Below are 13,454 nucleotides of genomic sequence, written 5' to 3' on the forward strand. Positions count from 1 at the left end.
GTTTTGGGCATTATCAGAGCATCAGAGACGTTTGGAACGAGACCGACTTTATCTGGTAGTGGCAGAGAAGAAATGTGACCTGCCCAAGGTCTTCAGCTAGCTAGAGAGAGGTGAGGAGGGCTAGAAGGTGGGGTTTCATGATACTGTGATTTTGCTGTGCTGAGAATAGCCTTGACCAAGTCAGGAGGCTCCCCCTACCCCTACCCCCCTCCAGTTCCATCACTCTCCAAACTTTATGACCTTGGTTAAGTCTCCCTACCTCTTTTTTGAATTTTCCTCGCTTGCAAAATAAGGGTAGTATGTTCTACATCTCAGGTTATTGTGAGATTATTCAGATTCATTCAGAAGTGCCTTAAAAACAATAAAATACGATATGAATGCAAAATATTATTTTTATTCCAGCCAGTCTGGTCTTCTGAGGCCCAAGAAGTGACCTGTTCCTCCAACCTAGCTTGTCCCTTGTGGACATTTTTTGGGGAAAAGGATTTAGAATTTCTTTGTTTATTTTTTTATTTTTTTATTTATTTGCAGTACGCGGGCCTCTCACTGTTGTGGTCTCTCCCGTTGCAGAGCACAGGCTCTGGACGCGCAGGCTTAGCGGCCATGGCTCACGGGCCCAGCCGCTCCGCGGCACGTGGGATCTTCCCGGACGGGGGCACGAACCTGTGTCCCCTGCATCGGCAGGTGGACTCTCAACCACTGCACCACCAGGGAAGCCCTAGAATTTCTTTCTTTGATCATTGAGCAGATGTTATACCTTGGAGAGAGAACTGTGGTTGGTTCCATTCTGGTGCTTTCACTTGTAGTTTAGAAAGTAAGTAAGGCAGAGACGAGGTCCAAGCCACTTGTCACAGACTTATATATAGGTCGAGTGGTCCAGGGTCACTCCCACTTTTCTAGTTTTTAAAACCTTTAAAAAAATTGTGAGCTGTATTTAGAAAGTGCATAAAATGCAGATGCACAGTTTAATGAGTTGTAAAGCTAACAGCTCTTTAATTGCTACTCGGGACAAGAACTGGAACATTGCCAGCACTCCCCGGAGTTACCACTCTCTTGACTTGTATGGTATCACTCTCTTGCTTTTCTTTTTTAGTTTTATCATCTAAATATGCACCTTAAAATTCTAGTTTATGTTTGCTTGTTGTTGGACTTATACAAAAGTGTATATACAGGCCTTTTCACTCATTATTATAGATTTATCTCTGCTGTTGAGTGTAGCTTTGATTCATTTATTTTGATTGATTATTGTATTCCCTGGCATGAAAACCACAACTTTCACCTTCTACAGTAGATGGACATATGGATTTCTAGTTTTTAGCTATTACGAATGGGGCTGCTCTGAGCATTTTTGTGCATTTCTCCTGTTGTACACATGCATGCATTTCTGTTGGGCGTATTCCTAGCAGTGGAATAACTGTATCTCCAAATTTGGGAGATGTGCCAAGATGTTTTCTGAAGTGTTGGTTGTACCAGTTTACATTCTACCAGCCCAAGCTTCCATGGTAACACGTTCTTGTCAACAGTTGGTCTTGTTGGTCTTTAATTTTAGCCATTCAGGGGGTATGCAGTAGTGTGTCATTGTATTTTAGTTTATGTTCCTCTGATGAGTAATGGAGGTTGAACAACTTTTCATGTACTTAGGAACATTGATATCTTTTGTGAAGGGCCTGTTCAAATATTTTGCCCATTTTTCTACTGGGCTGCTTGTTGATCGGGCTTGTAGGTGATCTGTATATTTTCTAGAATCAAGCCTGTTGTTGCTTATTTGTTTTATAAATATCTCTTTCCAGTGTGGCTTGCCTTTTAACTTTCTTAGGGTGTTTCGGTATACCACAGTTCTTAATTTTAATTTGGTCCAGTGCATCACTCTTTCTTTTAATGGTTTATGTTTACTGTATCCTGATACTTTCCCCTATCCTGGGATCATGCAGCTGTTTTCCTATGTCATTTGCTAAAAGCTTTATTGTTTTGTTTTCCACACTTATATCTATACCAGGAGTTCATCTTTACATATGGGGTGAGAGAGGAGTTAGTTTCTTTTTTATTCTAGATAGATACTCAGTGGGCCCAGGGTTCTCACTCCTCTGTAGTGCACACTTTGTCATAAAGAAGGTGCCCATATATGCATGAGTCAGTTTCTTTATTCTGTTCTGTTGCTATATTTGTCTTTTCTTTTTTTTTTCATTTGAAAATAATAATTTATTGCTTTTCCTTGAAAGCTTTGTGAATTTACAAAAAAAGTTTATAGGTTGCTCAGTTCAGACTGAGAATGCAAGAGTTGAGAACCTGGACCACAGTGGCCACTGGGTGTTCGCCTGCAGATAGGCACTGACGTCTGAAACAAGCTCCCCCAGATTTGTTTTATTGCCTTCAGAGATGCTGCATTCCTCACACACCATCTCACACAACACACTTGGGTCATTAGTCAAGTCACTGGATTGGTGCAGAGGTTTTTTTGGTTTGGGGGTTGTGGGTTTTTTTTCTTTATTGCCCTCCTGCTAGAAAATGAAATTTTCAGTTCATTTCTGAAAAATAAATTGGTCAATAAATTCATTTTGTTCTGCTTCTACTTTACACAGAGCTTCATATTCAACCCGATATCTTTCAAGCTGCATTTTCTTTTCAGCTGTTAGTGCCTGGAGTTGCTGCTGTTGGGCTTCTCTCTGTTTTGCTATAGATTTGAGCAAGTTCCGAGCACCAATGGCCTAGAAAAACACGATACTTCATCTTCTCATTTTCTGCTGCTTTTGCAAGTTGGTCAACAAGCTCAATTAAACCACCAACTATTTTCTGAAACTGGCCAATTTTGTCCACAAAGTCCTTGCACTCTTCCTTTAGCTCTATGGTCTGCTGGGTAACCTCGGGGTCCAACACCCGCAGCTTATTCAACTCATCAAAGTGCAGCCCTGCTTCACCCAGGATGTCCTTGGCCATGGCTGTTTACTCCACAGCGGCGGCAGCGGCTGCGACCCAGGCTGACGTCGGCAGGCAGCTTCTCTCTCCGGTCAGTGGCAGCCGGCGCCCTGCCCGCCAGCCTCAGCAGCGGCCACGGCTACCGGCCCTGTTCACGCCTAACATCACTTCCCAACACCGTAAGCCCGTACACCCGCAGAGCCTGCTGGGAAACAGATATTTGTCTTTTCTTGAGCCGATCGCACATTCTTGCTGTTTTATAATGAATCTTGATAGCCCATGGGAGCGAGTTTCACCAGCTTGTGAAACTCCACATAGATTTTGGAATCAACTTGTGAACTTCCTAAAGAAAAATTATAGTTGGGATTTTGAGTGGAATTTTATGTGTAGATCAATTTGGGGAAAATGGAAATTTTGCAATACTGAGTATTTCAGTCTGTAGCTCTCTATTTTGGTCATCTTTAATTTTTCTTTCTTTTTTTTTTTATCATTCCATAGCTTTTGGGGTGGAGATTTATTTTGGCTAGATTTATTCCTAGGTGTTAATTTTTATGCAATTAAAAATGGAAACTTGGGCCTCCCTGGTGGCGCAAGTGGTTGAGAGTCCGCCTGCCGATGCAGGGGATACGGGTTCGTGCCCCGGTCTGGGAGGATCCCATATGCCGCGGAGCGGCTGGGCCCGTGAGCCATGGCCGCTGAGCCTGCGCGTCCGGAGCCTGCGCGTCCGGAGCCTGTGCTCCGCGACGGGGGAGGCCACAACAGTGAGAGGCCCGCATACCGCAAAAAAAAAAAAAAAAAAAAAAAAAAAAAAAAAAAAAAAAAATGGAAACTTAAGATTTCCTTTTTTGGCTTGTTGTTGGTATAGAAATGTAATTGTTTTTTGCGGGGGTGGTACATTGACTTTGTATTAATCAGTCTTGCTAAACTCACTTATTTTATAATATACCTGTAGATCTTCTGGATTTTCTACTTACAATTTCCATTAGTAATGACAGTTTAGCTTCTTCTCTGTGAGTTTTATACCTTTAATTTTTTTCTTGCCATAAAGCTTTAGCTAGGACCAGTGTTGAAAAGAAATTGCAGAATGGATGTTTTTGTCCTGTTCCCCATATCAAAGGGAAAACTTGCAGTATTTCATCAAGTGTGATGCTTGGTTTGATACTTGGATCAAAATGCAGCTCTTTCCACCTTTTAGCTGTTGTGAATAATGTCGCTCAGAGCGAGTGTACAAGTATCTGTTGGAATCCCTGCTTTCACTCCTTTTGGGTTTATAGCCAGAAGTAGAATTGCTGGATCATACGGTGATTCTGTGTTTAATTTGGGGGACCTGCACACCCTTTCCCACGGGGACTGCACCACTGTGTATTCCTACCAGCAGTGAACACACAAGAGTCCCAGTTTCCCCACATCTTCACCCACAGTTGTTTTCTGTTTTCTGTTTCTATTTTTGGGGGGATAGTAGTGACCCAGATGGGTGTCCGCTATTGCTTCTTGCCTAGCGTTGCTGACCTCTCCTTTTGAGCTCCTTTTCAACTATGTTAGTTCTATTTTTCTCTATCTTTGTTCTCTTGCCTCCTCTTTCGAATTTTCCATCCTTTCGTCTCTCTGGGCTTCGTTCTGGATTTTTTTCTGCAGACTCAGTTTCCTGTTTACTTCTCCCTTCGTCTATATCTAGTGTGTTTTTAAGCCCATCCATCGAGTACTTAATTTTGGACTTCTCTCTCCCCAATTTTAATCATGTGTTTTGTTTTCTTATACATAGTAAGAATTGTTATTTTAACATCTGTTTCTAATTATTCTCATACGCATAGTTCATATGGATCTTTGTTTCTGCTAGTTGTGTACCTGGTTGTCTTTGGTTGTGTTTTGGACACTGTATTTGAGAATTGTCTACAGAAGTAAATTGAGGACTAGACAATCCAGAAATGATTTGTGTTTTTATCTGCCAGGGGCTTTAGGGCACCAGCAATCTAATAAGATCATTTCTATCTGCTGTGAGGGATTGGCATTTTTCTGGGTCACCCAGATTCTTGGAAGCTGGCCTGCAGTACATCTGGAGGCTGTTTTATTTCCAATTCACTCTCCAAGTGTATAGCCATTTGGATTTCCAACCCAAGGTATAGGGGTTTATCTGGGCCACTAGTCTTTGAGGGCTCTGGAGTGCATGTTCTAGATCCAAGTGGTTGTCACAAATAATCCTCAGTGTCTTGGTTGCCCTGTCCCAGTGTATAAATGGCCCTGGGGCAGAAGTAGACCATTTGCTCTAGGCTCATCTCTCCGGATTTTACTTTTCTTATGTTTTGTGAGCCGGTAGTTCTTCTGTGCCTTCTTAGTTCTCTTATGTTTCCAAGAAGATGTTCTTTTATATGATATCCAGCGTTTGTAGTTGTTTTTAGCATGAGGGGTGGTCTGAGTTACTTAGCCATTATTACCTCCTTTTAAAAGCATCTTTTAAAAGTTATAGGATAAAGGAACTGTGTTGGACCTTGAGAACACATCTGTTCTAATTCATCACTAGTCAATAGAGTAGGGCTGTATTGGTCACTTACCATGAACCCGGTATTGTCCTATATGTTACAGAAATTTCAAGGAAATACAAGGCATGGTATTCCTTACATTCAAGGAGTTTAGCTGGGGACACAAGCATAAACTCAGAAAATTAAATAGAATATTGGAGGAGGTGCTCAAGCGTCATGCAGAGTTGACGGCTTAGTGAAAACTACGGGCAGAGTGGGTGGTGGGAGCCGGGCCCTCTCTCTGCCGCTGTCCCCTCTCTCCTGGCCATCTTCCCCATGGTGGGCACAGGGCCCTGTCACTCCCCCTTCACATTCCAGCTCTGCCGTGGCTCCCCCACTGTGTTCAAGACATATCTGCAGCCCTTCCCGAGCTTCCTCCCTGGCCCCTCCCCCGCACCTGTTTCCCTCCTCCCACCCCATGTGCTCTTCTCTCTGCGGGGAGGTCTTCTCTTCCTTTGATGTGAGGCTAGGTCTTCAAAGCTTATTAGCCTTGTGCAGTGAAACCCCTTCTGGAAAGCCAGCCCAGTCCCTGTCCCCGGGACTCACAGGCGTGGCCTCCACTGACCTGAATCAGTACCTATTTCCTCTGGCAGGGGCAGTGACAGTGCTCCGGTGCTAACAGCCAGCAGGTGAGTGGTCTGGCCCTTTCCCCTACGAGGTAGCTGTTACTGTTTCCCCCATTTAACAGGTCAGAAAACTGAGCCACAGAGACTTCACGGCTCCTAATTAGAGTGGTCTTCTAGGCAATGCCTTCATTCATTTATCCCTCTTTTCACTAGGGAAACAGGAACATAGAAGGTTCTGAGCTGTGAAGATAAACATGCATGGTAGCGCTTCCTTTCCTACCCCACCGGGGCTGTGACTAAGGGAGAACTGGACAAGTGTGTGCGGTCGTTGATTCTGCTGTGAGGGTGCCTGGACTGTGCTCCAGCCTCTGCGGTCCTAGTGCTCTGGAGCTCGGCTGCATCAGTCAGCCTCGTCTTCCCGGACAGTCTTTGGATTCGCCAGTGTCTCTGGGTGGGACGGTTGGGGAACGTTGCTGTCTAGGATTTAGCCAGGGCTGCCGTGGTTGGACCTGCTAGCAAACCTTGATCCTGGAAAAGCTTAAAGTCTGTTTCTCCCAAATTCTACGAGTAGGTAAACCGACATGGGCTGGCATATCTGTAAAGGCCGTAGTCCTCATGCAGCTCAGTCTTGAGGGATTATACTTAAGGCAGGTATTAATAGTTCTGCCACGAGGAACACTCCCCCCTCCAACCAGGAGTGCATCCAGACAGATGATTAGGATTTCATCAGGAAAAAGCCAGTTCCAGATAATTGAGAGGCTGCTCTTTTTATAAAATAAACTTAAATTTTTAGAACATTTGGATTGACAGAAAAATCCCATTATGTACCATTCATCTCTAACACTGGTGTGGTATATTTCTTAAACTGAATAAAGAAATACTGGTACATTATTATTAGCTAATGTCCGTAGTTTGTTCAGGTTTGTTCAGGTCTTATGTAAGTTTTATCTGACGTCCTTTATCATCCCAGGATCTGACCCAGTATATGACACTCCCCTTTATTGTGTCGGCTAGACTCCTTTTGGCTGTGATGATTTGATTTGTTTTTGACGACTTCGAGTGTTTTGAAGTGTACTGATTAGGTGTCTTGTAGGATGTCTATTGGGATCGGATGTGGGCTTGTGAGTTTCTAAGCGAACGATTACAGACCTTTTAATCACATGTGCAGGATACGTCCTGCCAATGTGATTTTGTGGCTGTTGATGTTGACTTTGTTCATTTGGTTGAGATACCGTTTGCTGAGGCTTTTCTCATCGTACGGCTAGTTATCCCCCCCTCCACCTCTACGGTGTATTCTGCGGAAGAAAAGTGAAAATCTGATACCTAGTCGTCTATAGCTCATAAGTCATTGTTTTAAAGTGTTTTCCACCGTACCATCACAGACACAAAACCTGTCGAACGACAGGTGTTTCTCTAAGAAATGTTAAGAACTGTATCTTAACATATTCACGTTGCCAATTCCTTGCGAGAACAGTGCACGTACTGTGGTGACCAGTGGGCGAACTTGGATTACTTCCTTTCGAAGCGGTGGACTTAAAACTGACTATCAAAAATTTAACGTTCTCGTTTTCATTGGTTGCGAAACGCAGGAGCAGGGAATTACAGGAACTCATGATTCTTATTATCTGAGGTATTTTTCAGTAAGTTCAGAAGCGTTTTCAAAATGAGCGTACACAACGTAGAAGTGTTGTCTACTGGCAGTTAGTTTCCCAGGGCTCGCCCGGCAGAAAAGACAAAGAACTCTGAACTCTGTTGAAGCTGTTAGCGCCCCCTTGAAACAAAAACAGTTTTACAGCCGCTTTTATGCAGCTCGGAAAAACTGCTCTTGAACTTTGATCTCGTGGAAAAGAGAAAGTTCTTTTTTCCAAAAATTGCACCAAGGTAAAGCAAAGCTCTATCTGGTGCGAGTGTGTTGCATAGGCGTTAGCAGTACTGCCCTCGCTACGCGCTCATCGGACAGTAGCGCAACCCCAAGAAAAGGATGGTTAGCGCTAGTGCCGTCCGCGCCGCGAGAAGCAGGCACCAACACCAGGTAGGCTTGTGGCGACTAACCCGAGCATTCCACCGCAGCCGCCCGGCAGCCGGCGCACCTCGGCTGATCTCGGCTCCCGAAGCTCAACACCAACTCCTCGTTTTCGGAGGCTTCGGAAGGTCGCAGAGGGGCCGCTCAGTGTTACCCAGAAGGCCACGCGCCAGCTGCGAGCTGATATGCATATGTGCTCTCCGCCGGGGCGGGGCCTGCAGGGGGCGGGGCCGCAGCGCGCGCTCCTACTCTCGAGGGCGGGCGCCCGGGACTCAGGCCGAGGCGGTGGGGATTGACTCGTGTCTCGCCACCGACTATTTCGTGTTAGCGCTGTAAACAGCCCTTTCCGGCAAGCGGCCCCCCTCCTGACACCCGGTTTAACCCTGCGGGTCGGCGCACGCTCCGGCTCCCGGGCCGCGTCTGAGCCAGAGATGCGGAGGCGCCCCGGGAGCCGGCGGGCGAGGGCGCCGCGCCCCCCGCCGGCCGCTGACGGGGGCCCGCTGTTTGCCGTTGCAGGTGGTTCTCCTGGGCATGGACATCCTGTCCTCGCTGGTCACCCGGCTGCAGGATCGGTTCAAGGCACAGATCGGCACAGGTGAGCTCTCTCCTCCTCCAGCCCCCGGCCTTCGCTGGCTCTCGCCAAAGCTTCACTTGGCTGTACCCGCCTTCCACCCTTACCCTATAGTCCCCCACCCCCCAGCCCGCCCCCACCTCCTCCTGCATCTTTAGATGTCACGGCTGCCCTGCTGCCCTCGCCCCCCTCCTGGGCGTGGCCGGATCTGCCACCTCCGCACCCCTGCTGGCACCCCACCCCCATACCTTTCTGCTGGCTTCTTCCACCTCCCTGTTCTAGTACCAACTATTACTTTGGTTTCTTCCAGTTAGCCATCAGGCTGTGGTGCCAACCAAGCCCTCCTTGTCCCTGACCCTTCCCTTTGGGAGGCATCGCTTTCTCTCTTTGAGAGTCCTGCAGATCCGATGCAGCTGTATTGTTAACAGATTTTTGTTGCTATGACTGTTTCCACTTTGGTTGTAGATGTCATTTCAAGTGTGTGGTAAATGATCACTCTTATTTTGAAGGGAGAGCAGTAAGTCAGAAAAATAAAATAACCCCGGGTTCCGTACATTAAGAGATGATTTAATTCCCGACCTCTGGGCTTTGATGATGACAATACAAACACTAAGCGTCTCTGTGCAGGCGTTTCCTTGTAGAGTTTCTCGGTTTCAATTGGTACACATGTATTTGTTCTTCTGTTAACCGTCTGGTCAGTGTGCACCTTTAGATAAAGTCATGAGCTCTTCCCACTCTGGTACAAACCGCCCACCTGCAAATAAAAAATCCCTCTGAGGAATTGGATGTTTTAGTAGCGTTCCATTTCCCCCTAAATTAGCTGAATTGTTCAGGGCTATCTCTTGTAAAAGAAATGTTTATAGACGTTTAGAAGAAGCAAAGAAAATTGACCTCTGATACCCAGGTGCCCTTGGAGCAGCAGTGATGGCCCGCCCCCAGCCATGCGGAGGAATGGCGGAGGAAGGGCGGAGAGCTGCATTCTGTCTGATGAGCTTGGGTGGATGTGATGTAAAAGTAAAAACAGATTGAGCCATAATGCCTGTTCCTCCCCCGCTCTCCTCCCCACTCCCCCCGAGCAGACGCGCTGGAGCCCCTCTGTCTAACCTGGATTTCCTTTTGTGTTGACTCTTTCCTGCCAAGGTCTTCCATCGACATCCATGTTAATAGCATTTCAGCAGCTTAAAAACATGCTGGAAGCTGCCTAGAGGAAGGTGGGGTAAGGAAGAAGACAAACAGTGTGTCCATGCAAAGGATTTCTTTAGATTCGCCTAGTAGCTCCCGTGGATGAATTTGAGCAGGAAGGGTAGAATTACAGGGGTTGGTGGGTTTAGAGTGATGTGCATCATTTAGGCCAGGATTTCGAAATATCTTGTTAATTGAAATATCCACAGTTGGTGACCGCAGGCCACCAGACTAGGTTTTCATTTGATCCGTTTGCATTTTAATTTCCAGTGCTGCCGAGCTTGATAGACAGACTGGGCGACGCTAAAGACTCTGTGAGGGAGCAAGACCAGGCCCTGCTGCTGAAGATCATGGATCAGGCTGCTAACCCCCAGGTGAGGCGGGGCGCTCCTCCCGCAGCGCGCCAGGGGGTTTCAGAGGAAAACTTTCATGGCGTCTCACCTGGCCCCTCCTCCCCCCATAGGATCTTTAAACAATAAACAGCAGAAGGTATACCTTTGAATAAGTTAGTGGACTCAACACGGGTAACGAGTGCTTGGTTTGATCCATTAGAGTTGAGCTCATTTGCATAACTGACTGCGCAGTCTCTGAAAAGATGCAGCTGTGGTGTCCTGGCACTCAGAGGCCTGGCTGCAGCCCTGGTCCCTGTCTGCTGGTGAGCTGGGGCTGCCGGGATGGACAGACAGGGGTCCAGCTGTCCATTGTTGCGGGGTGGGGCGGCGTCAGGAAAAGCCTTCCCAGGAAAGGTAAAGCCTGCATTGGCCTGAAAAGCTGAGCAGGTGTTTGGCTTGTGGATGGGGTGGGCACAGCTGTTCAAGCTGAGAGAGCAGTGTCAGTATGTGACCTTGGGCCTCATTTTCCTCATCCATAAAATGGGGACACTTTCACCTCCCTTTCAGGGTTGTCGGGAGAATTAAACGCAATTGTATAAAAAAATGTGTTTTGACCGTTTTTAACTTGATATACGAGCATAAGTTACCATTTTCCAGCAAGCTCTTGGGGGCGCAAAATGAGCTGGTGGAGGTGGGGAGGGCTTTGGCACCTGTTGCGACGTGGGCCCCGCGTTAGACGGGGCTGCAGAAGCTGCCCTCTCTCCTCTCACCCCCCCGTCCTCTGCGCCTGCAGTACGTGTGGGACCGGATGCTGGGAGGCTTCAAGCACAAGAACTTCCGTACCCGGGAAGGCACGTGTCTCTGCCTGGTCGCCACACTCAACACGTAAGTCTGGTGGGGCCTCAGGGTGTCCTCGGCTGAGCTTTTGTATCTGTAACTGTTAATTCTGAAATCATCACTAATCTACAGGAAGTTGTAGGGAAACGTCCTGGGAGGGGCTGCGCACCCACCTGTCGTCTTGCGTGTCTGTAGTGCAGGGTCCAGACCAGGAAGCTGGTGTAGATACGATCCACAGAGCTTGTTCAGGTTCTTCCAGGACGCACGCGTGTCGTGTGTGCATAGCTCTCACGGGTGCAGCTCTGGGTAACTCACTGCCATGTTCAAGGTGCAGACCCGTACCTCGCCCCAGGCACCCCCATGCTGCCACTCATGTGCTCTCCAGCTCTGCGATTTCGTTATTTTATGAATGGAATCACACAGAATGTGACCGTTTGAGATTGACCTTTTTTTCCCCTCTCAGCGTTATTCCCTTGAGATTGCATATATGTTGTTGCCTGAACAGTAGTTTGTTCCTTTCTATTGATGAGTAGAATTCCCTGGTATAGACGTATCATAGTGTGTTTAACAGTTCACCCGTTGAAGGACATTTGAATATTTCCAGTTTTTGGTTATTTCAAATAATGCTGTTGTGAACACACATGTACCAGTTTCTGCATGAACAGAAGTTTTCATTTCTCTTGGGTCAGTGCCCAAGAGTGCAATTGCTGGGTCATTTGGTAGATTCATCTCTACTTTTTTTTTTTTTTTTTTTTGTGGTACATGGGCCTCTCACTGCTGTGGCCTCTCCCGTTGCGGAGCACAGGCTCTGGACGCGCAGGCTCAGCGGCCATGGCTCACGGGCCCAGCCGCTCCGCAGCATGTGGGATCTTCCCGGACCGGGGCACGAACCTGTGTCCCCTGCATTGGCAGGCGGACTCTCAACCACTGCGCCACCAGAGAAGCCCCATCTTTACTTTTAAGAGAAACTGCCAAACTATTTTCCAGAGTTGTCTGTATCATTTTGCATTCCCACCAACAGTGTATGAATGATTCAGCTTCTTCATTTCCCCGCTAGCATTGAATGTTACCACTGTCTTTAATTGTAACCATTTTGACATGCGTGTAGTGCTGTCATTGCGGTTTTAATTTGTGTTTCCCTAATGACTGTTGATGTTGAACATTGTTTTAAGTGCTTATTTGTAGGAGAGCCTTTTTTAAAATTAAAAATTACAAATCACCTATTCTGATTACGAAAGTAATACTGTGTATATCACAGAAAATTTACATAAAGAAGAAAATGATTATTGTCTATAATTCTGCCATCTTCAGATAATCACTGTTAACATGTAGCATTTTGTTCCAGCCTTTAGAGTTTTATTATTTTTAAAAACAAAATGGAGATTGTAACGTTTATATTACCTTATAAGTTTTTCTCTCTTAATGTGCTAGACTTTTAGGGACCATTAAATTCGGTCTCTGAAGCTTTTTTTTTTTTTTTTGGCTGCACCACGTGGCATGCAGGATCTTAGTTCCCCAGCCAGGGATCGAACCCTGTGCCGCCTGCACTGGAAGCACGGAGTATTAACCACTGGACTGCTAGGGAAGTCCCTGGTCTCTGAAGCTTTTAAAAAATGTTTCTAGCCTTTGCTTACTGTAGTTCCACATCTAAGAATTTGTCCTAAGAGAGTACTCAGGAAGGAATCAGGGAAAGTCCTGTTGACAGAGGGTGTATGTGACAGCGTTTAGTTTATGGCAGTGAACAGCTGGAGATAGCTGAGCTGTCCTCCAGCAGGGCAGCATTCAGGTGGCGTTCTCTCAGCCGTTTATTGCAGTCTGTCTTCAAGTGGTTATTAACTGAATGTCTGGTGTGGCAGAGAGCCGCACAGCAGGGCGATTAGGAGAGGACCCCGGGAGCCTGCCGGGTGGCTGAGTGCACTGAGTTGGCCAGAGTAGGGGCCACCGCGTGACGCATGGCAGTGTCAAGACGACAGGACCCCACGTGGGCGAGGCTGCGGCCGCGGCCTGGCAGCGAAGGGCTGGACCAGGTGGAGGGACCCCGAGCCGGGGGGAGGCACTCACAGTTCGGAACTGTGCGGAGGGGCCGTAGGGGTGTGCATTTAGTTTGGAAGCAGAGGGGGAAGGGTCGGGGCGAGCCTTGGTGGGAGGTGGCGATGCGCCCGGGAAGGGAGGGAAGGAAGGGGTGAGAGGGCGGAGAGGCAGCGAGCTTTCCTCTCTTCCCACCAACAGTAAAGCACTGCTTTTGTTTTCAGCTCTGGAGCACATACCTTAACACTAAGCAAGATCGTGCCACATATATGTAACCTGCTCGGAGATCCAAACAGCCAGGTGAGTGTATTTAGTGAGAAAGAGAAATCATTGGCTGTAGACAGTGAGGGTGCATTTTGGTTCTGGGTGGGACTTTATTTCTCTCTCTAGAGCTCCGGGTGTTGGTTGAGGTGATGGGTGTTAGTGCCCAGTAGCATTTATCAGCATCTTTGGTGGATGGGGGCCCGCTTTGCCCTCTTCTCCACG

The 13,454-nt window shown here is 47.1% G+C and overlaps 2 protein-coding genes and 1 non-coding gene across 7 annotated transcripts in view; 1 reads left to right on the forward strand and 2 right to left on the reverse strand.

The window, feature by feature from the left end:
* Positions 1 to 13,454, forward strand: part of CLASP1 (cytoplasmic linker associated protein 1) — a 269,568-nt gene that overhangs the window by 81,627 nt on the left and 174,487 nt on the right. For all 5 annotated transcript variants that reach the window (XM_060106469.1, XM_060106471.1, XM_060106468.1 and 2 more), the window contains 4 exons: positions 8,535 to 8,613; positions 10,042 to 10,145; positions 10,897 to 10,988; positions 13,193 to 13,268. In XM_060106469.1, the coding sequence (XP_059962452.1) occupies positions 8,535 to 8,613; positions 10,042 to 10,145; positions 10,897 to 10,988; positions 13,193 to 13,268 (351 nt within the window). The remainder of the gene's footprint in view (positions 1 to 8,534; positions 8,614 to 10,041; positions 10,146 to 10,896; positions 10,989 to 13,192; positions 13,269 to 13,454) is intronic.
* LOC132495204 (intraflagellar transport protein 20 homolog) lies at positions 2,311 to 3,079 on the reverse strand. The gene is given in 2 exon segments (XM_060106910.1): positions 2,311 to 2,705; positions 2,707 to 3,079. Coding segments are annotated over 2 exon segments (414 nt in total). The 5' UTR covers positions 2,935 to 3,079; the 3' UTR covers positions 2,311 to 2,519.
* Positions 7,856 to 7,981, reverse strand: LOC132495542 (U4atac minor spliceosomal RNA). The gene has a single exon (XR_009533274.1). It is a non-coding gene; the product is annotated as a U4atac minor spliceosomal RNA (small nuclear RNA).

Source organism: Mesoplodon densirostris, chromosome 8 (genome assembly GCF_025265405.1).
Source record: "Mesoplodon densirostris isolate mMesDen1 chromosome 8, mMesDen1 primary haplotype, whole genome shotgun sequence".
NCBI lineage: Eukaryota > Metazoa > Chordata > Mammalia > Artiodactyla > Ziphiidae > Mesoplodon > Mesoplodon densirostris.